The following is a 27,570-nucleotide window of genomic DNA, read 5'->3' as shown; positions in this document are numbered from 1 at the left end:
GACTGTCACAAAGATAAAAGAGATCATCTATGGAAAGTATTTTAACCTCCTAGGAGAGAAGCACTTAACTAATATAAGGTATTATTAAAGTAAAGGGTTTGTAGATTACAGATGAAAGGCAGCAGGTAAATAAAGAGCCTAACTATCACCCTCCTCAGAGAAAGAGAGAACTGGCTATTAGGGCAACAGTGGGCGCTCCAGAGAAGGGATTAAAACATTCTTCCCCTCCCCTCTGCCCTTCTGGCTATCTCAATCCTTTAGAGTTGCAGCAACAAGCTGCTATGCAGTGGGTCTCCCCATCTGGGATTGCTGTAAACACAGAAGCCACTGTTTCCGAAACAGAGCCTCACTCTGTGGCCCTGGGTAGTGCCATGGCATCAGCTCACAGCAGTCTCAAACTCTTGGGCTTGAGCAATCCCCTTATCTCAGCCTCACAAGAAGCCACAGTTAATGAGAGCTTCACCCATACTCTTGAATCCAGAGGCTCTTCTGAATTAAATACAGCCTCCCTTCCTTTCCACGGAGCCCAAAGGCTTTGTGACATGCTAAAGAGAGGGAGCAGCCTTATGTGGAATACAGTCTCAGGAAGAACTGTCAGAGACAGGGCTCAAGCCCCGGAAAGAAAGTGACTGAGGAAGAGTCCTAAGCCCTCCCCAGAGATGCTTTATTACATGGTTTCATCAGTCACTGGTGATTAGCTTATGCCCATGCCCAGAGACAGGAACATGTGTGTTGTACATGGCAGATTGTTGCCCTTAGAGCTGTGCAGTCAGATGGGGGCAGGGCGATGAGTGGGTGCTTGGCTTCCCTGCTCTTGGGCAGGCTCTGAGATCCCAGCAAACAGAAATGAAAGCCTGGCAGACTGGGAGGCAGCAATGTTTGTTCAGGCATCAGTGACCTCCATATTCTGCAGCCGGTTTTCCAGGGTGACATCTTTTGTTGCCATTTTCTTTTTGCTGCCCTCATGCTGCTTCTTCTGCTTCTTTGATGGCTCCTGGTCAATGGGCGCAGGCTTCACAAAGGGGATCAGTTCTTGGAGTCCTGAGAGGGAAGAGCCAACCACATGACCTATCGTTTCTCAGAGAGTCAAAGCTCAAGGACTTCTGGGAACAAAGGTATCTCTTTGAACAAAGGAATTCCCTTAACAGGCACTGGTTTATTTATTCTTTTCTTCCCCAGTCTGAATTTTAGCAGCATTTAAATACCATTCCTGCACAGGCTACCTTCTCAGCCAGGACCCCTGCACTGCCCAGCATTAGAGGGCAGAGTCTCAAGGGACTCTTAAGAAAATTTGGTACCTCCTGAAGGGGGCCTGCTATTCAGAAGAATATGAACACAGAAAAGAAAAGAGGGGGAAAATGAGCTGAGCTGGAAGTTTACCTGGTGGCATGAACTCCTTCAGTTTCTCAGGCACGACGATGCCCTTCTCTGTCTGGTAGTTCTCCAGGATGGCGCAGATGGTACGAGTAGTGGCGCACATCGTGGCATTGAGCATGTGGACAAACTCCACCTGAGAAGAGAGTGTCCCAGAGGGAGAGTTAAACTCAACTCTCAACTGGCCTTACTGATGACCAGGAACCATCTACTCAGCTAGAACTTCCCCAACTATAACTGAACACATCAAAATGATGGATTCTACCCACTATCAACTTTTTTCTTTTCAAAGAGAAAGTTTGTTTATTTATTTTGAGACAGAGTCTCACTTTGTGGTCCGTGGTAGAGTGCTGTGGCATCACAGCTCACAGCAACCTCGAACTCCTGGGCTCAAGTGATCCTCTTGCCTCAGCCTCCCAAGTAGCTGGGACTACAGGCACCTGCCACAACGCCTGACTATTTTTAGAGACGAGGTCTCGCTCTTGCTCAGGCTGGTCTTGAACCCGACAGCTCAGGCAATCCACCCACCTCAGCCTCCCAGAGTGCTAGTGCAGGTGTGAGCCACTGCACCCAGCTTCAAAGAGAAAGTTTAGAGCACTTCCAAAGAGAGTTGGAAGTGGGTCCCTCTCATGGAAGAGTAGAGGTGAGAGACACCTTATAAACTTTTTTCTAAACTTGAATCCTCTTTACCAATCATTACTTAGCAGATAACTCCAGAAAGATTCCAGATGCTTCCCTGAGTTGACAAGTAGTAGGTCCCAGTATTCTGAGGAGTTAGGCCCTTTGAGGGAAGGCAGAAACTACTACTGTGGCCTCTTCTTCCAAGCCCTTGACTTGTTAAAGATTAGGGCCTGAAGATTGGGTTTGAAGAAATAAGCTTACAACCCAGACCTTCTTGGGTGAGAAGAGGGAAGACATTGCCTCCAAGTTGTTCTGTGTAGATAAATGGAGATTATTCTTTCTCTGGAGTTAAGAAAAACAAAGCCAAAAGAGAAAAGCTAGAATTACCTTGCAGAATAGAGCTAGATTCAGGTTTCTATTTAAAAGAATTTCAGGCCTGATTCAGTAGAGGTCATTTTTAGATTCCTTTTTTGGTATAGATTGAGAAGCTCAAATTTTCCCACCACCCAAGGGATGAGGAATAAGATGGATGCATTCTGCAAGGAAGCCCTGGTTCCCACCTCCCTGGGTACTGTCTACCTTGTCCATCATCTTCTTGGTCTGCCCGTATCGGATTCGAAGCCGGCGAGCCTGATAATCCGTGCAATTAGAACAGGAGACTAACTCACGAAAGGCTCCCGAGCCCGGAAACCAGGCCTCCAGGTCAAGCTTCTTACTGGCAGCATGATTCAAAGAACCTGTGAGGAAAAAAACCCTAGAATTCATGAAGGAGGGATAGTATTACAGAAGGCTAACCTTTAGCGGGCCTGAAGAATTCTTTAATTCATTTCCTATTCCCAGAAGTGAAACTGTACCCAGATATTCGTATCACCAAATACTCCCAAGTGAGAAGACTGCGATATTGTAATTAATATGGGCAATGAGCTGGGTTATGAGCTATTTTTCAGTGTAGTAGCTCAGCTGGTGAGGGTGGTGCCTGTGCGATGCAGAAGAGGGACGCCAAAGGATAGGTCTCATACCTGAGACAATATTCACAATGTGGTAAGGGATCCCCAGAGACTGGTAGAACTCCTCTGCGGTGGTGATCATCTCTTCAAACATCTCCCATGACTTGTTGTCATGGGGTGATGAGTATACAAACTGTTCAATCTGTAGAGAGGGACCCAAGGAGATGGTGACAACGGTACAGGGTGAATAAAGGACTGAAGTGGAAGACATCTTAAGACATCTTTGTGATGAAGACCTAGTCCCACACCGCAGGGAGGCAGGCAAAGCTGGCCCTCCAGCAACAGAGATCAGTCACAAGTGGACCGGAGTGCAGTAAGAACAAATGCTGACATGGGAAGCCGCCATTATGTGTGGATCACTATGAAAGTTTTGAGACAGACTGTGTTATGGACCATTATTTCACTTCCAAGAAATATAGTAAACAGCATCCTTCCTGATTCACCTATGCAAGCTTTAACTTGCCCGGCTTATGGGTGTTGCTAGGAGGGCTTCATTTGTTTCCATCCATTTGGATTTTATATTTCTTGATTTTTGTGTATCTCAAAACTTTTGTAATGACTTATGCTATACATGCCAGCCACTGTTCTCAGTGCTTTGCGCTTGTTACCTAGGACAATCCTCATAGCAGGCCTGGTGAGGCAGGTGCTATTATTATTGCCCTCCTGTTTCAGAGGCGGAAACTGCGCAGAGAGAGGCTCCACAGCTTATCCCATTTTACACGGCAGCTAAGGCGGGAGATGGCATTCGGAGTCAGGCTGCCTAGCTCCTCAGTCCGGACTCCAGCCACTCCACCTGTGCTTCTCAGGCTCTACCCCAGAAACACAGAGAGGAAAAGTGGTGGCCAGGATGGGCCTGAGCAATACAGATCCTGTCTCTCCTCTAACCACCCTGGACAGAAGGTTCCTTTCCTTACCCTGACCTGCTACTCACCTTCTCAAACTGATGGACTCGAAAGATGCCACGGGTGTCACGGCCATGTGAGCCCACCTCCTGGCGGAAACAGGTGGACAGGCCAGCATACTTGATGGGCAAGTCCTCTGGCCGGAGCCACTCATCCCGGTGTAGCGCAGCAATGGGTTGCTCGGAGGTGGCAATCAGGTATTTCTCATCATAGGAGTTGTCATCGGACTTTTCACTGCCTTTGCCAATCACCTGTGGAAGGAAGGATCTATGCTAGTTAAAAGTGAGGGTGACCTTGGCTAGAACAAGAAACCACAGGAAGACATAAGGGACAGGAAGAATATTCTTAAAATCCCTGCCTGGGAGTGGGGATGGTATGCTAAAAAAACAGAGGAGGTAATGGGTCAGCCCCAGAATAGGATCCCTGACAGACAGCGAAAGAATGCAAATTAAGATGAGAATATTTTTCTTTTTTTTTTTTTTTTTGTAGAGACAGAGTCTCACCTTATCGCCCTTGGTAGAGTGCCATGGTGTCACACAGCTCACAGCAACCTCCAACTCCAGGGCCCAGGCGATTCTCCTGCCTCAGCATCCCAAGTAGCTGGGACCACAGGCGCCCGCCACAACGCCCGGCTATTTTTTTGTTGCAGTTTGGCAGGGGCCGGGTTTGAACCGGCCACCCTTGGTATATGGGTCCAGCGCCCTGCCTGCTGAGCCACAGGCGCCGCCCAAGATGAGAATATTTTTCACTTACCTAATTAAAAAAACACTTATAAATACTGTATAATAGCCAATGCTGGAAGATGTGTAATAAATCTGTGTTGGTCACAATATAAATTAATCCATTCCACAATTGTTTGTGAAGCATTTACTAAGTGCCAAGCCCTTTTTACCAAGTAGGGCAAAAAGAGACATGGTCTCTGCTTTCTTGGTGCTTATGAGTTAGTTTAGTGGGTGATAATCTTTAAAGAATGTACTTTGGTGTTCAGCCAAAGAAACTAATGCAAAAAAAAAAGAAGAAGCTAAAGGAAAGGTTTACTATTTATTGTCAAGGTTATTTATTTATTGACAACAAAAAAGGAAGCCTCCTAAATATTCAATAGGGGAAGAGTTGACTATCTTATATCCAGTCCGTGTAATATTATGCAACTACTAAAAATGATTATGAACACAGAAAAAGGTAGTAACACATGTAGTAACACTAAAAAATGCTTTTGATATAATGTTAAGTTAAAAGGCAACCTATGTACCTTGTGATTATAATTATGTGAAAATGACATAGCTATGGAAAAAGTCCCAAGAAGAATTTTTATTCGTTTATTTATTTGTTTGTTCGTTTGTTTATGAGCTGGAGTCTCATTTTATCACCCTGGATAAAGTACCATGGTATCACAGCTCACAGCAACCTCAAACTCTTGGGCTCTAGGATTCCTCTTGGCTCAGCCTCCCAACTGGCTGGGACTACAGGTGCCCACCACAATGCCTGGCTAGTTTTTCTATTTTTAGTACAGACCAGGTCTTGCTCTAGGCCAGGCTGGTCTCAAACTCAGAGGATCCACCCACCTAGGCTTTTCAGAGTGCTAGAATTACAGGGGTGAACCACCATGCCCAGCCCCAAAGATACTATTTTAAATGACAATTGTTGTTTTAGAGCAATAGGAAAGTAGATAACATCCCTTGTCATTTCTAAATTTTCTGATGTGGCATTATTTTAACAACAACAATAGCAACAACACCAAAAAAACAACAAGAATAAAACCAAAATCAAAACAAAAGTTGCAGAGGAAAACACTTCCTCTGGACCAGTGTGTATAGACCTAGAAAACTACATTGCTACCTAACAGTAAGAATTTAGCCCCGGAGTCCATTCACATACAACAAAGCAAAGCTCTAGAGCTGTGCACCCTAACGTAGCATAGGCACTAGCCACACAAGGCCACTAAATCAAATGAAAATATTGTTCCTCAGTTGGGTGTTCAACAGTCACATGTAGCTTGAGGCTGCCATGCTGGATCATGTAGCACAGAACATTTCCACCAGCACAGGAAGTTCTACGGAAGGTACTGCTCTGGGGAACAAATAACTGAAGTTTAAATCAGGGAAAAAATGCCAGCCAAAATTCTTTACTATTGAAACCTGGGACTCTTCCTATGTGTGGACCCAAAAAGCATCTGGGTAAGAGATGAAGATGAAGGAAGCACAGGAACACTGGCTGCTAATATTTCTTGCAATACTTCACATTGGTTTCTCCCTTGTGTTACCTGCACTGCATTTTTCTAAAGTTCTGATGGTGATTATCCAATCTTGGGAGTTGAAATGAGAAAAAAAGATAAAAGGTAAAACAGAGTTTAGATGACACATGAGCACATTCCTCTCCTTATTGAAAGAAAGGCAAGAAACAAGAGAGGGGGGGTGCAAAGGGCGCACTGATACTCGGGGTTTAGGGGGAGCATTTTGTTTCCCGGGGCATCTTGAGTGGAAACATAACTTCAGCCACATCAAAAGGACCACTGGGAAGACATGTCTAACTACTGTTAAACTCATCTCCCTGTATAAAATAAATCAGATGAGTCCAGTACTTGCTGTCTAATTCTTCCCCTCATGGGTCTGGGGAAGAAAACAGCCAATAAGAACAAGGCCTCCACTTCTGACAGAGGGGTCTTGAAGGAGAGGGACAATGAGAAGCAGACTCTGCTGCAGTGAACGGGGGCACTAGAAATTCTGAGTGCTGGACACAGACTGGGCTGCTACCGTGGTGTTAGAGCCAGTTGATCACAATGACATTCTGAACCTTGATTTGAATCCTCTGGCTTTCCCTGAAGTGGTCCATGGTTGAGAATAAGCCACAAACTGAAAGCCACATCCATCCCAGGGCAAGTATGCTGTGATCTGTGGAAACTTCCAGTCTGGGGTCCAGAGCAGGAGGACATGGGGATTTTTTTAAGCTCATGGTATTAAGTATGTCTAAATTGGATACATCATAAAATGATACAAGAAGCTCTGTATCTGCACTGTCTAATACGATAGCCAGTAGACACACATTTCATTTTATAATTAAAACTAAAAATTTGCTTCCTAAGTTGCATTAGCCACATTTTAAGTGCTCAAGAGTCACATTATAGAACACTTCCACCATCACAGAAAGTTCTATCAAATAGTGCTGCTCGGTATGACTGAAGTTAGAAGTCATTCTGCCACACGCCCGGGCTACTCACCTTATAAAGTTCTTCATCAAACTGGCTGAGCTGTGCCACCTCCTGCATGACCTCCTTCCGCATGAAAAAGGGGGTATAAATGGGAGTGTAGCCCCGACTTCCCAAAGTGCGAAGGGCATACTGAATGAGTGCCTGTTCCAGGAATACCAGGACCCCCTAAAGGAGCAGAGACACAGCACTGGGTGATTAGGTCCTGTCACCGTCATGTTCACCTGCTGGAACTGACATACACAGACAACTGGGGCAAGAGAACAGAACTACCCGGCGCATAGAGGCCAACAAAACTGGGGACACAGCAACTGGTTCAAGAGGTTCTTTGTTAATGTCAAAGCCCAGCTCATCATCCTGGCACAGGGTTAAGAGAATTCCCTTTAAGATAACAAAGTAAGGGAAAAGGATTATTCCCCCAAGGTACATGGGAGTTTTCTTGCACTTTTTTTTTTTTTTGGTAGAGACAGAGTTTCACTTTGTTGCCCTGGGTAGAGTGCTATGGTATCACACAGCTCACAGCAACCTCCAACTCTGGGCTTAGGCCATTCCCTTGCCTCAGCCTTCCGAGTCTCTGGGACTACAGGCATCTGCCATAATGCCTGGCTATTTTTTGTTGCAGTTAGGCCGGGGCCGGGTTTGAACTCAGCACCCTTGGTACACAAGGCCGGCGCCCTGCCCGCTGAGCCACAGGTGCCGCCCTTTCTTGTGCTAATTTAAAAATATAATTTCTTTTTTTTTTAGACAGAGCCTCACTTTGTCACCCTTGGTAGAGTGCTGTGGTGTCATAGCTCACAGCGACCTCAAACTCCTGGGCTTGAGCAATTCTCTTGCCTCAGCCTCCCAAGTAGCTGGGACTACAGGCACCTGCCACAACACCTGGCTACTTTTTGGTTGCAGCTGTCATTGTTGTTTAGCAGGCCCAGGCCAGCTTGAGCCCACCTGCCTCAGTGTATGTGGCCAGCACTCTACCTACTGAGCTATGGGTGCTGCCAAAACATAATTTTTTAAAAAGAGACATGGTCTTACTTTGTCACCCATGCTGGAGTGCAATGGCATGGTCATAGTTTATGGCAGCCTCCTACTCCCGGGTTCAAGCAATTCTCCTGCTTCAGCCTCCTAGAACCACAGGCACACTCAACCACTGCTGGCTCTTTTTTTACTTTAGTTTTTACAGACATAGGGTCTTGCTATGTTGCCTAGGCTCATCTCTAACTCTTGGCCTCAAGTGATCTCCTTCCTCAGCTTCCCAAAGTGCTGAGATTGCAGGCATGAGCCACCATGCCCAGCCTTCTTGAGCTAATTCTTAAAACACTGAACTCATTTGTGTATGTAGAACACACTCATATGTATGTATTTATGTGCAATCTTTTCCCAAAATTATTTATCATATTCTCTGGAAGGCTTCCCTGAATTCATCTGGCCTCTGCCCCAGCTTATCTGGGTTTACTGCCTCCACCAAGTGTTGTCAAAGTGCTTTGGGCCTACTCATGGCATAGTACGCATCACAGCAGGTTTTAATTCTTTGTTACTTGTCTGACTGTCCAATTATACTGAGCTCTTTAAAGGCGGAGACTGTTCTGATTCAGTCAGCAAAACATATCCATTATGGAGGATCATTTAGTGGCTTTTGTTCCATGGAATCCTGATAAGCCCTCTCTCTCGCTTTAGAACAAGAATTGCATCTAATTGTCAGTACAAAAAAAAAAAAAAAGCGAGTACAAATGGTAAACTTACAAGCCTCTTTTTTTTTTCTAGAAACTTTTTTTTTTTTACTTCTTTATAATCCTATCCCCACTGGTTCCCAACTCTTACCTTCAGGAAGTACCCTCGACTCCCAGCCACCACTGCTCCCTTTTCGCCTTCAAAGCCATCTACCATCACCACCAGGTCCACGTGAGAGTACTTCTTCCTAACTGTACAGTCACCCCAAATCCTCTCTACTTTGTTGTCAGCATCCTAAGGAAACAAGACCCAGAGTGAAAGACACATTATTTCCTGGCGTGGCAGAATGAAAGATACATTATTTCCAGGCCTATCAACTCCAGGTGCTGTGGTAACCTGTCTTCTCAATCCCTCACTTTCCCCAAGGAGTGTGTTGTTTTGTTTTAAAAAGTTACAAAAATAAATCTTAAAGTTAGTTTTTTTGTAACATGAAAAAAAAGATACATTATTTCCTAATTCTACAATCTCCATCTTTCCAAACTCCATTTCAATACAACCTAGCTTTGTGATGGCCTAAGTCATACACTAGGTTTTGGTACGTTGTATACAATGACTAGAGAAGGGAATTTGCTACTCGGCAGAGAAATAATAATTTACAAAGTCCTAGAGTAACTCTAGCCATGAAGCTGGGAGTCAAGATTTTCAAGAGATTTATAGTATTCTCTAAGGTCTTTTTTTGGTACCCTTTCAACTACCTCCTCCTCAAATCCAGCACGAGGACAATCCCTTAGATAACTAGCATTGCCTGGGGTGCAGAGAAGAATGTCAATTTTTTTTTTTCCAGGCTCTCATTGGTTCCAGGGCCACCTGAGGGCGGGCTGGGGGCCCTGACCTCCCAAGTCTGCTCCCGATCTGTGTTCTGCAGCCTCCTGCACACCCCAGCCGGCATTGAGTTTAACGTTCACCAGGGGATGAATGAAAGAGGCGCAGATGGGCCCTGCCACGGCTGGGGTGTCAGGGAACAAAGGCCGGGCTCAGAGCAGCTTTGTGCTGGGGAAGCTCCAGCTCAGCAGGAAGCTTTTGTCATGCAGATTTCCCTTCAACCTGCAGTTTCTCAGCAGGGTGGGGGTGAGGGGGTTAGGTTGATTTAACAGATCTCTCCCACAGGACTGCTGCTACCATGGGCAACACACAGTGGAGGACAGCAGCTCTATTTAGAAGAGATTTCTGTGCCAGGAGTCTCCTACCTGCTGTCTCTGCCATTTCCCAATCAGGCAAGGATCTGACTCCTGCAAATCTCCATTGGTGGGCAAGGGGAATATACAAAGAGCCCGCTTCTGACACACAGCACCAGTATTTCACCCATCTCCTCCCACCCTGCCTCCATAGAGACAGAGCTGTAAGGTGGGTAAGGTACCCACCTCATCGTTACTGATGGGCACAGAGGGGTGCAGAAGGTTCCCAATCTCTCGGAGATTCTCAAATCGCTCTGCTTCCAGCTTTATCCGCTCAGCATCGCACTTCAGAATGGCTTCATCAATGAGGAGTCGAACTTTTTTGATTTGTGAGACTTTCAGTTTCTGCAGGTAAATGGGCCAGCCAGTAAGCAGGATCCAGCATAGGAATAACCTTGTCATGCTCTGAAGACAACCCTTGTGATAGCATTTTAAAAAACTGAAAACAAAGGCTTTTGAAGAACTGAGATTTATTTCATACAGGGAGTTGTACAGTCTTTCTCTGCACATCCATTGGCTTTTTTCTTTGGGCTCCCTAAGGCAGAGATGGATAAATTTTTCCCACTCTTACAGCTTCAATACATCTCAGGAGTTTTTTGGTTTTTTTTGAGACAGAGTCTATGTCACCCTTGGTAGAGTGCTGTGGCTGTGTTGTGGCATCACAGCTCACAGCAACCTCAAACTCTTGGGCTTAAGTGATTTTCTTTTTTTTTTTTTTTTTTTGGCCGGGGCTGGGTTTGAACCCGCTACCTCCGGCATATGGGACCGGCGCCCTACCCGCTGAGCCACAGGTGCCGCCCCAAGTGATTTTCTTGTCTCAGCCTCCAACCTAGCAGAGACTACAGGTGTCCACCACAATGCCAGGCTATATTTTTTGTTGTTGTCATTGTTGTTTAGCAGGCCTGGGCCGGTTCGAACCCACCAGCCCTGCCAGCCCGGTGTATGTGGCCGGCGCCCTACCCACTGAGCATGGGTGCCGAGGCCATCTCAGGAGTTTTAATACTGTAGCTCTCTTAAGAAAATTTTCCCTTTCTTACACTTTCTGATTTTCCTGATTGAACCAATTTTGCACTCTTACAATAGCCTATGCTACATTTAATTGTTCTCTAGGAAGATTATGAATTTAGTAGGAGTAAGGGACCTTGCCTTAAGCTTATTGTGTATTCCTTATTGCAGAAGTTTCAAACTACGTTCTGATTGCCTTTCAGGGAACCATTGGTAGGTAGGGTTAGGCGGAACAGGCTGCCAACCCTAGCCCTGAAAGCACAGTAACTTTGCTTCTTTGGTTTATGCACTTGCTATGTGTTAAGGGATTCAAGACAGGGTTCAGGGACTAAACTTTAGGCCAGTGTGGTAAATTTTAACTCTATTACAGTAAATTGAGAAGTCCTTGACTTTGTGAAATAGGGTGTAGAAAATGGAGTCCTATAAAACAAATACAATTCCATTCCTTTTTCTATTCTTCCTACCCTTGATTTTGCTACTGTCTCCGTCTCTGTTGTCTAATACATGCTCAAGTATAGAATACAACAAGAGTTAGGTGGGGACATTTCCTTCCCAGCAGCAGAAATTCATGGATGCCACAATGCTGTCTGGAGCCGAGTGCTGGCACTCTGTCTCAGAACAAAGCCAAGACAAAAGAACAGAGACGCCAATTTAGAAAAGGACAATCACTTACAGCTAATGTGTCTGCAGTGAGGTCATCAAAATTTAATACATTTTCTGGAATGGATTCATCATCTCCCACTGGCTCTTTTTTCTGCAGGAAGAAAAAAAAAACCAACACGATTAAATAAAAGAAAATCTCTGCACTGTTTTATGAAGTATACACCAAATTAATATATTGTATAAATTAATCACAGCACCTACTATATAACTTTCTCTAACAGATCCAAAAGGTAAGAGAAAAATTAAACTGGAAGCCAGAAGTCAAAGTTTCAAGTCCCTATTCTGCCATTTCCTAGTTGTTTTTTTTTTGTTTTTTTTTTGAGACAGTCTTACTATGTCGTCCCGGGTAGAGTGCCATGGTGTCACAGCTGACAGCAACCTCAAACTCCAGGGCTTACGCGATTCTCTTGCCTCAGTCTCCCAAGTAGCTGGGACTACACAGGCACCCGCCAGAACGCCTGGCTATTTTTTGTTGAGGTTGTCATTGTGGTTTAGCTGGCTTGGGCCGGGTTTGAACCTGCCAGCCTCAGTGTATGTGGCTGGCACCATAACCACTGAGCTACGGGCACTGAGCCCATTTCCTAGCTTTTTGATCCTGGTCAAATCAATTAACCTGCCAGGGTCAGAGTTAACATCATCAATAACATCAGAAGAATATCTTTCCCTGGACATACAACATCATAAGAATCAAAAGAGAATGTATTTGAAACGTTCATGAACCATAAACTGTGGGAAGTGCAGTGTGCAACTACGTTTAGAACTATTAATGCAATTAGACCAAAGGCAGGGGTGTAGTCAGGGCTAGATTTCCTTCTCCCCCGTTTCTCTTCTCACCTTTCTTTATGATATTATGCCAAATCATCATTTCTAGTCCTTGCACAGAACAATTGTAAGACCAATTTTAAAGGTCAAATTCTCTCAAAGAGTATTTCTAAAAACAAAAAATCAAATTCTTCTTAAATGAAAAAGAGCTAAAAGAAAATTAGTCAAAGGCTATTATAATAAGATACCTAAGACTTCAACAAAACTTGTATAGAAATCATTTGAGAAAGTTGAGCACCTGCTTTGCAAGTATAACAAAGTATAGAAATCATGTCTGATGCCCTAAAGATTTTTTTATTTTATACATACAACAACCTGATGTTTACACAACTTCATATCCCACTGCACAAAACGGAGTTATGAGAAAGAACTAAATTTTCCACAGGTAAAGCATGGGAATCCTTTAGTTTCATTACACTTTCTAATACACCAAATTGAAAGTCAGGATTCTAACCCATAACCCCACTCACACACTTGGGTGACTCAAGAGTGAAATCTCCTTGAAAATATCAGAATGAATCTTGGTAAGAAGCAGCAGAGACTACTGAGGTAGGAAAAAAATGGTTACATCTCAAGATTTTTGCAGTGGCAACATTAGCAGGGTGAACACACAGTAGTAAGATAGTTATAAGACTCCCTTGTTATTTCACAGTCCCCTAGGGCAGCAAATTCAAGTTCTGAGTTCAAAGTCTGACTCTGCAACTAACTTAGAGTATGATTGTAAGCAAGCTCCTTAATTTCCTAAGACTATATTTCCTTATTTATTTATTTTTGAGACAGAGTCTCACTCTGTTGCCCTGGGGTAGAGTGCTGTGTCACCATAGCTCACAGCAACCTCAAACACATGGGCTTGACCAATCCTCTTGCCTCAACCTTCTGAGCATCTGGGACTATAGGCATGTGCTGCAATGCCTGCCTAATTTTTCTATTTTTAGTAGAGATGGGGTCTTACTCTATCTCAGGCTGGTCTCGAACTCCTGAACTCAGGCGATCCACTCACCTCCGCCTCCCAGAGTGCTAGGATTACAGGTGTGAGCCACTGCGCCTGTCCAGGAAGGATTTTTTTCTATGCAGGCCTATAACCCACAATTGCTGAACAACTACATGTTCTGGACACTGTGCCAAGTTTTCTACATTTAAAAAAAAAACCTGTGTTCTAACAATTTCATTCTGTAAGTGATCATAAGTATTGTCATTTTACAGATGAGAAAACTGAAGCTCAGAAGTTACCTTGCCTACAAGTCGCATAACCTAACAGGAGGCCAAGGCAAGATTTGAACTCCACACCTATGCTCTTTTTATTATGAAGCATGACTACACTGGGCAGAAAAATCTGAAGTCTGCCATAAGAAAATCTTTCTGGGGCAGTGCCTGTGGCTCAGTGAGTAGGGTGCCGGCCCCATATGCCGAGGGTGGCGGGTTCAAACCAGCCCCAGCCAAACTGCAACAAAAAATAGCCGGGCGTTGTGGCGGGCACCTGTAGTCCCAGCTGCTCGGGAGGCTGAGGCAGGAGAATCGCGTAAGCCCAAGAGTTAGAGGTTGCTGTGAGCCGTGTGACGCCACGGCACTCTACCCGAGGGCGGTACAGTGAGACTCTGTCTCTACAAAAAAAAAAAGGAAAAAAAGAAAATCTTTCTGGTACCACAGGTTGAGCCTGGAAAAGTTGACTGTTGGAATTTATATTCCTATTATAAGAAAAGAACAAGACAAATGACTAGTCGCAAGAATCTCATCTGAACACATTTTTTTTTTTTTTTTGGTACAGACAGAGTCTCACTTTGTCACCCTCAGTATAGTGCAGTGACATCACAGCTCACAGCAACCTCCAGCTCTTGGACTTAGGCGATTCTCTTGCCTCAGCTTCCCTAGTAGCTGGGACCACAGGCACCCGCCAGAATGTCCAGCTATTTTTTGTTAGAGTTTGGCCAGGGTGGGGTTTGAACCGGCCATTCTCGGTATATGGGGTTGGCGCCCTACTCACTGAGCCACAGGCACCACCCCAAGATAGGTTTAATGTAAGGTCAATGAAAGTTGACCTTAGTTCTCTCCTTCCTTTTAAATAATATTTCTCCCTTTGGTAAAAAATTCAGCATGTCATAGAATTAGACCCTGAGGTAGAACCTTGAATACTGACTCAAGGCTCAGCTCTCAAGGCTATTTGTTACTGAGTTCTCTTACCTTCATTTTCTCTCCAATTGTCTTACTGCATAGGTTCTTCAGCTTGTTTAAGTTGTCTGCTTGAAATCTGCCTAAGAAAAAAGAACCCACAAATATAGCAAAGAAATGCACATAAAAGATACTACCTTTTCCTGATTATGGTTGCTTAGATCTCAGCTGAAGGCCAAAATGCAGGCAGCACTGAAGGATCTGTCTCATAAAATTATGAGGTCTTTGAGCTTTGGACCCCCAAATTTGGTTGGCATGTATTGGTGACTATAGTAGAGTATCCCCAGCATTCAGTGACAAGGAAAAGGCCATTCTGAGATTAAAATTTAAAAGTATCACAGCCTGTGTGACACCACTGTAGAGTAGCACATCTGAGAAATTGGAAGATACTCAAATAACTGTAACCTGCCTAATTATCTTAAAACTCCTTTAAGGAAACCATATGCTGTGCAAGAGAATCCAGAAAGAGGCAATCATGTTTCTAGTCTCATGAACTTGGTTGCTACATCTCTATGTCAGAAATGGGTAATATTATCCCTTTGCCCTGATATAATGCTCACTTGGCAGCCTTGAGAATAATAATTCATTATAATTTGGTTTCCTTTGGGGAGGACTGTGCACTAATCACCAAACATATTGGCCCAAATTAACATTTTGTTGTTATGGTTCATCTCTGGTTAGCAAAAGTTGGACCTCTTGAATCTAACTAAGCATTAGGGGCAATTTCGTAAAAATCAAGCTTTGAGAGGTAAAACTGATAACTAGAAATGAGATTGCACCTAGACATAATTACTCTAAGATTTTGCCACTAAGTTTCCCTCTTTAAACTTCAGTGCAGAATGATGTAACTATCTCCTCATTCACTTATTCACACTGACAAAACAATGAAGAGATGGAGAACAGATTAATGAGTGCCAGGAGTGAGCTGTAAGGCACAGGGAGGGGACTACAAAGCGATGGATAGTAAGAAGCATTATTTGTGGTGTCATGAACCTATCTAGATCTTGAGTATGGTGGTCACAAAAAACTACACATGTGACACACACACACACACACACACACACACACACACACACACACACACACACGAGTGCAGGGAAAGCTGGTGAAATCTGAATAAGGTTTGTTGACTGCAGTAATGTCAACTTCTTGGGGGTTTTTTTTGAGACAAAGTCTGAAGCTATCTTCCTGGGTAGAGTCCCCTGACGTCACAGCTCACAGCAACCTCGAACTCTTGGGTTTAAGTGATTCTCTTGCCTCAAGCCTCCCAAGAGTAGGTAGGACTACAGGTGCCTGCCACAACGCCTGGCTATTTTTATGTTGCAGTTGTCATTGTTGTTTAGCTGGTCCAGGCTGGGTTCGAACCCGCCAGCCTCAGTGTATGTGGCTGGCACCGTAACCACTGTGCTACAGGCGCCCAGCTAACTTCTTGATTTTGATATTGTACTACACATATGTAAGCTGTTATCATTGGGTAAACTGGGTGAAGTATACACAGGACCTCACTCCTATTTTTGCAACTTCCTATAAATCTGTAATTATTTTGAAATAGTTTTTAAAAATTATATTTTATTGGGCAGCGCCTGTGGCTCAGTGAGTGGGGTGCCGGCCCCATATGCCGAGGATGGCGGGTTCAAACCCAGCCCTGGCCAAACTGCAATAAAAAAATAGCCGGGTGTTGTGGCAGGCGCCTGTAGTCCCAGCTGCTCGGGAGGCTGAGGCAAGAAAATCATGTAAGCCCAAAAGTTAGAGGTTGCTGTGAGCCGTGTGATGTCATGACTCTACCCAAGGGCGGTACAGCGAGACTCTGTCTCTACAAAAAAAAAAAAAATTATATTTTATTTAAAGCTTCTTATTTGCAAGGCCCCATGCTAGGTGTTGGGGATATAAAAGAAAATAAGACAGAAACTAACATTATACCAGTGCTTAAAATTTTAATTAATGAATAGAGTGTATCTCCTCATTATCTTTAATTTCTCTCATGTTTAGTAGTTTTCAGTTTATAAATCCTTTTTAAAAAAATAATCTGCCAGGTGAGATGGCTCACGTCTGTAATCCCAGCATGAGCCAGAGCGCGACTTCTTCTCTAAAAAGTAGCCGGGTGTTGTGGCAGGTGCCTGTAGTCCCCGCCACTTGAGAGGCTGAGGCAAGAGAATTACTTAAGCCCAGGAGTTTGAAGTTGCTGTGAGCTGTGACGCCACAGCACTCTACTGAGGGCCACAAAGTGAGACTCTGCCTCAAAAAATAAATAATAATAATCTCTTTGCTGTCTTTGACAATAGTATCACAAAAAAAAAAAAAAGGGAAGAGAAAGAAATTGGGCGGTGCCAGTAGCTCAGTGGGTAAGGCAGCGCCGACCACATACAATGAGGCTGGCAGGTTCAAACCCAGTCAGGGCCTGCCAAACAACAATGACAAGTGCAACATAAAAATAGCTGGGCATTGTGGCAGGCACCTGTAGTCCCAGCTACTTGGGAGGCTGAGGCAAGAGAATCGCATAAGCCCAAGAATTTGAGGTTGCTGTGAGCTGTGACGCCAGGGGACTCTACCCAGGGCAATAGCTTAAGACTCTGTTTCAAAAAAAAAAAAAAAAAAATCTCTTTTAGTGTCCTCATCACTTTTTACTTTATTGTATTTTTTTTAGGAATGGGGTCTCACTATGTTGCCCAAGTTGGCCCCAAACTTCCTAGGCTCAAGCAGTCCTCCCATCTCAGCCTCCTGAGTAGCTGGGATTATAGGTACTATCCCACTATGCTTAGTAGTGTAGAAGTCTTTTTTTTTTTTTTTACTAAATCATAGCTGTGTACATTGATATGATCGTGGGGCATCATTCACTAGCTTCACAGACCGTTTACCAAGTTTCACATATACCCTTGTAAGATGCACCGCTGGTGTAATCCCACCAATCCCCTTCCCTCTACCCACCTCCCGCCTCCCTCCCCTCCCTTTCCCCCTTCCCCCTATTCTTAGGTTGTAACTGGGTTATAGCTTTCATGTGAAAGCCCTAAATTAGTTTCATAGTAGGGCTGAGTACATTGGGCACTTTTTCTTCCATTCTTGAGATACTTTACTAAGAAGAATATGTTCCAGCTCCATCCATGGAAACATGAAAGAGGTAAAGTCTCCATCTTTCTTTAAGGCTGCATAATATTCCATGTACCACAATTTATTAATCCATTCGTGGATCGATGGGCACTTGGGCTTCTTCCATGACTTAGCAATTATGAATTGAGCTGCAATAAACATTCTGGTACAAATATCTTTGTTATGATGTGCTTTTTGATCTTCTGGGTATATGCCCAGTGTAGGAGTCTTGAATGTTATTTGTTAGATATACTAGATATACTTCTAGGTATCAGATGCTTTTTAATTATTATTTGTACATAGAAGTACCTTTGATTCTGTATATTGTATCCAGTGATCTTACTAAAGTTAATTTTAATAGTTCAGATACTGTATAAACAATGAAGTGATCTGCAAACAAGGACAGTTTTGCTTCTTCCATTCCGATCTTTTATTTCTGTTTCTTGCCTTGTATTATACTGTTTGGAATCTCCAGTATGACATTGATTAGAAGTGGTAATAATGAAGGCCGGGCGTGGTGTAATCCTAGCACTCTAGGAGGCTGAGACAGGTGGATTGCCTAAGCTCACAGGTTCGAGACCACCCTGAGCAAGAATGAGACCCCCATCTCTTAAAAAAGCAGGGTGTTGTGCTGGCACCTGTAGTTCCAGCTACTCAGGAGGCTGAGACAAGAGAATTGCTTGAGCCCAAGAGTTTGAGGTTGCTGTGAGCTATGACGCCATGGCACTCTACTGAGGGCAACAAGCAGAGATTCTGTCTCAAAAAAAAAAAAGTGGTAATAATGTACATTCTTGTCTCATTGATAACCTCAGGGGAAAAGTATTCAATATTTTGGAGAATGTTAACTATGGAATTTTTTTGAAATACTAATTATCAGATTAAGGAAGTTCCCTTCTACTCAAAGTGTTTTTATCATGAGCAATTGGCTCTCCACATGAAAATAAAAACTTTGGTCCCTAACTCATACAATATACCAAAATTAATGTGAGATGAATCATGAACCTAAATATGAAAGGTAATAAAACTAGAAAAAAAACTGGACAATATCTTCTGAAGCTCAGGATATAAAAAGATTTCCTAAATAGAACACAAGAAGCACAAAAGTCAATAAATTAGACTTCATTAAAATTAAGAAATTCTACTTATCAGAAGAGTGAAAAGGCAAGTCACAGACAGGGAACAGAGATCTGCAGTGATCTGTATTAATAGGCATTCTCATATCCATGTAAAGAATTCCTACACATCTCTAAGAAAAAGACAATCTGGACACAGTGGCTCACAACTGTAATCTTAGCACTCTGGGAGGCTGAGGTGGGTGGATAGCTTGAGCTCCTGGGTTGGAGACCAGCCGAAGCAAAAAGTGAGACCCTGTCTCTACTAACAAAAAAAAAAAAAAAAAATCACACAATAGCCGTGCATTCTGGCGGGTGCCTATAGTCCCAGCTACTTGGGAGGCTGAGGCAAGAGAATCGCTTAAGCTGTGAGCTGTGATGCCACGCTCTCTACCAGGGGCAACATACTCTGTCTCAAAAAAACAAAACAAAACAAAACAAAAAATAAAAAAACTGAGGCAAGAGGATGGCTTGAGCCTGAGTTGGAGATTGCTGGGAGCTATGACACCACAGCATTCTACCCAGGGTGATAGCTTGAGACTCTGTCTCAAAAGAAAGGAAAAGACAATCAAACAATCAAGTAAGTTTGGTCAAAAGGCTTGAACAGGTTCGGTACCTGCGGCTCAAGTGGCTAAGGCACCAGCCACATACACCTGAGCTGGCGGGGTCGAATCCAGCCTGGGCCCGCCAAACAAGGACGGCTGCAACCAAAAAATAGCGGGGCGTTGTAGCATACGCCTGTAGTCCCAGCTACTTGGGAGGCAGAGGCAGGAGAATTGCTTGAGCCCAGGAATTGGAGGTTGCTGTGAGCTGTGATGCCACAGTACTCTACCCAGGGCAACAGCTTGAGGCTCTGTCTCAAAAAAAAAAAAGGTACTTCTCAAAATTGGCTGTCCAAATACCATGAAACTTATAAAAAGGTGCTCAATATCTTTAGTTATCAGGAAAATACAAATTAAAACCACTATGAGACACCACTATATATTCACCAGAATGGCTAAAATTAAAAGAACTATCAGTGCCAAGTACTAGAAAGAGTCCTAAGCAAATAGAACTCTGAGATATTGCTGGTGGGAGTTATCAATCACTATAATCACTTTGAAAAACTATTTGGCATTATCTACTAAATCTAACCATGTGCCTACCCTGTGGTCCAGCAATTCCAGTCCTGGGTACATGCCAACAGAAACGAGTTTTTATGTCTACCAAAAGATACATATAAGAATGCATATATGGGGCGGCGCCTGTGGCTCAGCGGGTAGGGCGCCGGTCCCATATGCCGGAGGTGGCGGGTTCAAACCCAGCCCCGGCCAAAAAAAAAAAAATAAATAAAAAAGAATGCATATATGCCTTTTGATGACTTTGGGAACAACTTAAAGAAAAAAAGAATGCACATTATAAGGAATATGCCACGAAGAGGCAAGAGTCACGGAAATGTGAAATAGTATGACAGGGTTAGTACAAACAGCAGAAGGCCAGATGTGGCCGTGGTAGATGATGAGGCTAAGAAGGCATGAGGGACTTTGTAAATTGTGTTAAGGAATTTGGACTTCACAGCCTGCTGTAACCTTGAACTCCTGGGCCCAAATGATCCTCCTGCCTCAGCCATCTGAGTAGCTGGGACTACCACCATACAACACCACATCTGTTTATTTAAGAGACAGGGCCTGTGGCTCAGTGAGTAGGGCGCCGGCCCCATATGCCGAGGGTGGCGGGTTCAAGCCCAGCCCCGGCCAAACTGCAACAAAAAAATAGCCGGGCATTGTGGCGGGCGCCAGTAGTCCCAGCTGCTCGGGAGGCTGAGGCAAGAGAACAGCGTAAGCCCAAGAGTTAGAGGTTGCTGTGAGCTGTGTAACGCCACGGCACTCTACCCGAGGGCGGTACAGTGAGACTCTGTCTCTACAAAAAAAAAAAAAAAGAGACAGGGTCTTACTATGTTGTCCAGGCTGGTCTCAAACTCCTGAGCTCAAGTGATCCTCCTGGCTCAGTCTCCCAAATTGCTGAGATTACAGGCATACACCACCTTGCCCAGCTCTAAAGGTATTTTTGACTCATCTATTTTAAATTTATGGGTTTATCAGGATGTAACCCCATAATAAATTGAGAAGCATCTGTACATGTGTGGTTCTCATTCTATTCCTATCAGACAGTGATGCTCTTTGTTCCTGTTTTTTTCTTTTTACTTCAAAATAAGATGTGTGCAGCGTGCATAGGAATTTGTTCATAATTTTTTTCTTAAACTGCAGTCTGGCCCTCCAATGATCTGAGGGACAGTGAATTGGCCCCTTGTTTAAAAAGTTTGAGGACCCCTGCAAAGTATGAGTGCCACCCTAAAACTTAAACCTGCAAAATATGATTAGATTAGCATTTTATTTTTATTATTTATTTATTTTTATTTTTTTGTAGAGACAGAGTCTCACTGTACCACCCTCAGGTAGAGTGCCATGAGTCACACGGCTCACAGCAACCTCTAACTCTTGGGCTTATGCAATTCTCTTGCCTTAGCCGCCCAAGCAGCTGGGACTTTAGGCGCCTGCCACAACACCCAGCTTTTTTTTGTTGCAGTTTGGCCAGGGTCCGGTTTGAATCCGCCACCCTCCGCATATGGGGCCAGCGCCCTCCTCACTGAGCCACAGGCACCACCCTATGTATTTATTTATTATTTTTTTAATTTTTAATTTTTATTTTTTTGTAGAGACTGAGTCTCACTTTACCGCCTTCAGTAGAGTGCCATGATGTCACAGGACTCACAGCAACCTCTAGCTCTTGGGCTTCTGCGATTCTCCTGCCTCAGCCTCCCAAGCAGCTGGGATTACAGGTGCCTGCCACAACACCCGGCTATTTTTTGGTTGCAGTTCAGCCGGGGCTGGGTTTGAATCCGCCACCCTCGGTATACGGGGGGGGCCGGCGCCCTACTCATTCAGCCACAGGCGCCACCCTATTTATTTATTTTTGAGAAGAGTCTCAAGCTGTCGCCTGGCCTAGATTTGCATTTTAGAATAATCACATGCCCTGAGCATGCACCACCCCTCCCCACCCCACCCCCACCCCCGCCACTCCAATGAGTAAGACTAGGATGAAAACGAAAGCAATTAGAAAGCTATTCCAATTGCTGGGCAAACAATGATTAAGGGCCTGGGCTTAAGGCATGTATAGTAAGCGTTAAGAGAAAATAACAACTTCAATTGACAGTAAAAAGAAATTTCACTTAGGATAGCACTTTTTAGGGAGAATAGAATTCCTATAGTTGGCAGCAGATACCAAGATACAGAATTGCTTTGGGAATACAGCCAAGACAAATACCTGTAGTGTGGCCTCCTTATACTACTCTGAATAAAAAAGAAGAAATCACAGTTCAGACTTGGTGACCACAGCACAGCGGTTACAGAACTGGCCACATGAGCAGAGGTTGGTGGGTTCGAACTCAGCCTGGGCCAGCTAAACAACAATGACAACTGCAACAGTAAAAATAGCCAGGCACTGGAGGGGCGCCTGTGGCTCAGCCAGTAAGGCGCTGGCCCCATATACCGAGGGTGGCGGGTTCAAACCCGGCCCCAGCCAAACTGCAACCAAAAAATAGCCGGGTGTTGTGGCGGGCGCCTGTAGTCCCAGTTACTTGGGAGGCTGAGGCAAGAGAATCACTTAAGCCCAGGAGTTGGAGGTTGCTGTGAGCTGTGTGAGGCCGCGGCACTCTACCGAGGGCCATAAAGTGAGACTCTGTCTCTACAAAAAAAAATAGCCAGGCATTGTGGCAGGTGCCTGTAGTCCCAGCTACTTGGGAGGCTGAGGCAAGAGAACTGCTTAAGCCCAAGAATTTGAGGTTGCTGTGAGCTATGACTCAAATTCATGATTACTCTACCTAGGGCAACACAGTGAGACTATGTCTCAAGAAAAAATAAAAAAAAAGAAATCATAGTTCAAATCCCTGGAATAAAAAGAGCTGTAGTAAGCTCCAAGGTGGTATTATGATTCCAAATTACATTAGACTCCTGCTTTTTTCCTCAAAAAAGTGACACCTTGGAAGTCTCCAGAAGACAAATAGGGATAGTGAAGCTCAGTCAGGGAGCATGATTTGAGGCTCTGGTTACAAGTTCTTGTTTTGGCCAGTGATAGAAGACCCCATGCTCTGATCTGAAGTTCAAGATATAAAAGAACTAAGATCTTTTATATCTTGACAAGATCTTTCAATGTCCAAACTGGGCAGTCAGATACTTATGGAAAATCATGAACACCCTTTGGATGCAAAGAGAATACTGTAAAGGGTTTTAAGTGGAAAAAAATCAAATTAATACATACACTGAAAATAAACTACACAAACTGGCTTTCATAAAAAATGTAAAGTCGGTGGAACCTGTGGCTCAGAGAATAGGGCGCCGACCCCATATAGTGAGGGTGGTGGGTTCAAACCCGGCCCCAGCCAAACTGCAACAACAAAAAAAAGGTAAAGTCTCCGAGGGTGGGGCGTGGCACTACTTCTGCTCACAGAAGACCTCTTTCAGTTAAAAAAAAAAAAAAAAAGAATGTAAAGTGCCCAAACACAGAAGATATTCCTGCATCTAACAAACATTTGTCAAGCTCTTACTAAAGACCTGTGCACTGTGCTAGGTATTGAGATTCTATGTACATCTGCGTATATGTATACAGGTATCATACATATATGTATGTATATCTTGGGTACTGGGATATACAGATGAATAAAATACAATCCTTGTAACTGAGAACTCACCACAGTCGCATAAAGAACAAACATTTCCACAGATAAGTACATCACACACAAGAGACTAAAACATTCAAAGCTTTTAGCTGCTCGCTAATGGCTGTACTAATACAAAATTCTGACATAGTACTCCTGACTTCGGATTTGGTATAACAATGCTCCATTTAGTTTTATCCTAAACAAAAACGGTGGCAAAATTCAATTTCCATTGTAACTCAAAAATTCAGTTTCAAATGTGGAATCTTACAGTCAAACAAACTACCGCATTAGAGTGCCTCAGACAAACAGAATCAGCAGACAAATCAAGCTAACTCTCAAAATTCTTTTGGCACCCAAGGATACACCTATAAAATCAATTTTCCCTAATAGAAATCATCACACTCTTGAATAGCGGTCGTCTTTGCAGTGTGATGGCATCAACCTGGCTCTCAGCTGGTTGCAGATCTATTGCATCAGACAAAATGAATCACATGTGCTTGGTAGCAGTCACCCAACAGTGACCACTCCGGTTAACCTAGGCAGAGACTGACAGGCAGACGGTTCTATGTTTTTATTTAGCTTCATGAAAGATGCTCGGATCAGTTCCAGGTGCTAGCCCAACTCTGCCAATGTCTCTTAAGGTAACTTCCACAAATTACAATTAAACAGCCTCAACAATTACAAGCTGCTTCTTGCCTCCCTGCACTCCTCCACCTAAGCCATGTCTGATCAACCACGGAAAAGACTTTTTTGATTTTTAAAGGTATGCTCACAGGTCAGGGGGTGGCCCTTCCTAACAGCTCTGGGATCATTGCATTCAGCCAAGAGCGGCCTCCAACGTCCCCCAGTGCTTCCCATATGGATGAACGTATTGTGACTCAGTTGCGGGCAGGAGGCTTTCTTTAATTCTATCAAGATAGAGGTAAACAACTCTAACTTTGCTCAAGATGAGAAAGACTGGGGACGACCAAAGGTAAGTGTTCAGGGGCCCGGGCTTTCTCCCAGCTACCCAAGGAGCAGCAAGACTTGACAGCTCTCAATACGCACGCGCATATAAGCAGCGCTCTTCACTGAGCATGCGCGCAAAGGATCTCGCGCAGCCGGGCTGGAAGGTAAAACTGGGAAAATCCCAGCTCCTAGGCTGTTTGGAGGGATAGGCAAAGCTTTAGAGCCACCGCAGCCTGGGCGGGGGTGTGTGACGAAGGGTGGAAACTATGGCCTCAGAAGCAGTGGCCAGATTCGGAGATGAAGTTGGTTTAGGCTCGGGGGACCACCCGTGCGTCCCGGTACTTACATCGTCGCCACTCGCTGTCTGCCTTCACCAGCTGGTCCACCAGTCCCGGGTCCTTGAAGCGCTTCTCTTGCGTCTCTCGGATGAGGGCTGGGTTCCCTCCTTTATCCACCCTAAACAAATCCAGATCCAACACCATCTTCTTTTCTGCTGGGCCAAACCTCAGGCAACCGAGGACCGCACCGCAGCGCCCAGCCAGCCTATGACTGACGCACTGCGCCGGCGCGCTGACCGACCCTCCCTGTGCAGGCGCCCCCTCTCGACCGGAAGCGGCGGTGTAGGAGGCGGGACCGCGGAGGGAGGAGGGGAGGGGAAGGGAGAGCGAGTGGTCTTGGGTCTGTGCCTCGCGTGCCTTATCTCGGGCTCTGTGCTCCTTTGTAGGGGTTAGGATCGCCCTGTAACAGTGTGAGTCCCTCAGTTTCCTCTTCATAATTCGGGCTAGGCAGAGGCCTGCTCCCCCATCCCTGGCTTAGAAGCTGGCGCCTCCAGCAGATGCCAGTGTTCTCACAAGGTTGAGTCCGTCCACTGGACCCTTTACCTTAACCTTTGCTGCATATTTAGTCCCGGAGTTACCTCGACAACGTTAAGACTCCTGCTTTTCTGCCTTACAGCTGGGATACCTTCCTTAATCTGCTTATTGGGTAAACCAAGTTTTCCCTTTACCAGCCCTTATGTAATCATAGGGTTGGGAAAGTGCATTTGAAATCATCTAGAGAGAGACAAGAGGAGAGTTCCAGGAGGACATTTAGTAGATTTGAAGGCAGTACACGGTATTGAGGTCTTGTCTTGGGTCTGTTTGAAAGCTCCTTGACAAACGATTTTATCGTACTTTAATATTATAACTTTCAGGACTTTACAATGAAATATTCTGGTTGCTGATTGAAGCCAAAGATACCAGAGAATTCCTGATAACCTCCAGGAGGTTATCTGGAGGATTTGGAAATAGGTGGTCTGTCCCCCATTCCCTATCCCCCATCCTTCCACAGAAGTTTCAGAGCCCTACTCTGAAAACCTTTTCAGAATTACATGTGCTAGGACCTTCTCCATCTTATGCCACCTTCAAGGACTCTTGTGTTTAGGGTGTGGCATAGCTAGCAATCATGTTATCTATTTATGATATGAAATAGATTCAGTCTTTGTCCCTAGTTCTTGTCACAGTTCCTAAAACCTGTGGAATTTCCTGAGTAATAGGAGTGTTTTATTATTCACACTGAGCCCCTTTGATAGCACCTGAGTTTATACTAGAGAGATGATTTACGGTGGGGGCCATAGTAGCCTCAAGATGGGGCCTGGACGGACCAAGTAATCAGCTACTAGCAGGATTAGAGGTTTGAAATTTTCAGCCCTACCCACCAACCTCCAGAAAAGGGTGGAGGTGAGTGAACTGAAATGGAGAGTTTCTGAGCTTCCAAATTGCTAAACCCTAGGAAGTGCCAGAAGGATGGCTCACCCAGAGAGAGCATGGAAGCTTCCCCACCCCCTTTTGCCCTATCTACCTTTTATCTGGCTGTTTATCCTTTATAATAAACCAATAAGCTAGTTAATAAACTGGTTAAGTATTTCTCTGAGTTCTGTGAGCCATCTCGGCAAATTATTTGAACCCTAATTTAAGGCCAGTTTGGTTAAAAGTATAGGTGGGGCCACGTACTGTGGCTTATGCCTGTAATCCCAGCACTTCAGAGGCCAAGGCAGGCAAGGAGGATCACTAGAAGCCAGGATTTCAGGACCAGATCTTATCTCTACAAAATATTTTAAGGCTGGCACAGTGGCTCACACTGGTAAATCCTCACACTATCTAGTAGGCTGAGGTGGGTGGGTTGCTTGAGCTCAGGAGTTTGAGACCAACCTGACCAAGAATGAGACTATCACTGGATGAAGAGAGTCCAGCTGCCTGTCACTGTCAGCCAATATGCAGAGAGAGGGATAGGTCTACCTTTATTTGTCTGAAGACCAGGATTCTGGAGAACAATGAGAGTAGCCTCTCGAAGAATTTTCTGTTCTTCCCTTTCCAACATTACGGTTTTATACATTTAAGTTCAAAATGAAGACTATGTTAACCCTTATCTTAAACAATAATCAGCAGAACCCATGAACAATTAACAAAATTCTGGGGGCAGCACTTGGGGCGCAGTGAGTAGGACGCTGGCCCTATATACCGAGAGTAGCGGGTTCGAACCCGGACCTGGCCAAACTGCAACAAAAAAATAACTGGGTGTCGTGGCAGCTGCCTATATTCCCAGCTACTTGAGAGGCTAAGGCAAGTGAATCGCCTAAGCCCAAGAGCTGGAGGTCGCTGTGAACTGTGATGCCATGGCATTCTACCTAGGGCAACTCTGTCTCTAAAAAAAAAACAAACAAAAAACAAAATTCTAATTTAAGAGTTAATCTCATAAATCAATCTACCTAAACTACACAAGAAATGCATCTTTAGGTGGGAGCTAAATTTACAAAATAGTAGGAATGGGAGCTGGGGTGAAGGTCAGGCAGGATCTAAACTGACCAGAATAGCTGTGTCATTTCTACCCCAGCTTGACAGACTCCATCTTATTCTCACTATATGTGCTTTTTTTTTTTTTGAGATAGAGTCTCACTACGTCACTCTGGATAGAGTGCCATGGTGTCACAGCTCACAGCAACCTCAAACTCTTGGGCTCAAGTGAATCTCTTGCCTCAGCCTCCCAAGTAGCTGGGACTACAGGCGCCTGCCACAACACCTGGGTATTTT

General features: G+C 44.4%; 1 protein-coding gene across 3 annotated transcripts; it reads right to left on the bottom strand.

The window, feature by feature from the left end:
- Positions 1–603: 603 nt before the first annotated feature.
- SARS1 (seryl-tRNA synthetase 1) lies at positions 604–25,083 on the bottom strand. 3 transcript variants are annotated; one of them, XM_053590354.1, is made up of 12 exons: positions 24,849–25,083; positions 14,675–14,745; positions 11,685–11,765; positions 10,193–10,351; positions 8,922–9,065; positions 7,119–7,274; positions 3,934–4,155; positions 3,015–3,144; positions 2,575–2,732; positions 2,266–2,337; positions 1,381–1,510; positions 604–1,041 (listed from the first exon to the last, which is right to left on the bottom strand). In XM_053590354.1, the coding sequence occupies exons 1-12, from the start codon at positions 24,982–24,984 to the stop codon at positions 884–886; spliced, it is 1,617 nt and encodes a 538-aa protein (XP_053446329.1). In that variant the 5' UTR covers positions 24,985–25,083; the 3' UTR covers positions 604–883. The 3 variants fall into 3 exon arrangements, with proteins under 3 accessions (XP_053446329.1, XP_053446327.1, XP_053446328.1); XM_053590352.1 differs by lacking the exon at positions 2,266–2,337; XM_053590353.1 differs by lacking the exon at positions 2,266–2,337 and having other exon boundaries at positions 14,675–14,741; positions 24,849–24,987.
- Between the last annotated feature and the right edge of the window lie 2,487 nt (positions 25,084–27,570).

The sequence above is a fragment of the Nycticebus coucang genome, chromosome 5 (assembly GCF_027406575.1).
Source record: "Nycticebus coucang isolate mNycCou1 chromosome 5, mNycCou1.pri, whole genome shotgun sequence".
NCBI lineage: Eukaryota > Metazoa > Chordata > Mammalia > Primates > Lorisidae > Nycticebus > Nycticebus coucang.
Note: the sequence above shows the minus strand (reverse complement) of the source record. Positions and strands in the feature narration are given on the sequence as shown.

What these genes read in the sequence shown, in the direction of transcription:
- SARS1 (XM_053590354.1), bottom strand. Translation starts at nt 24,984, where the DNA reads ATGGTGTTGGATCTGGATTTGTTTAGGGTGGATAAAGGAGGGAACCCA. An exon ending in CAATTGGAGAGAAAATGAAG is followed by an intron (nt 11,766 to 14,674) that starts GTAAGAGAACTC and finishes TTCTTCCTGCAG; the next exon opens with AAAAAAGAGCCAGTGGGAGA. An exon ending in CCAAGAAGATGATGGACAAG is followed by an intron (nt 2,338 to 2,574) that starts GTAGACAGTACC and finishes TCTTAACTCCAG; the next exon opens with AGAAAGAATAATCTCCATTT.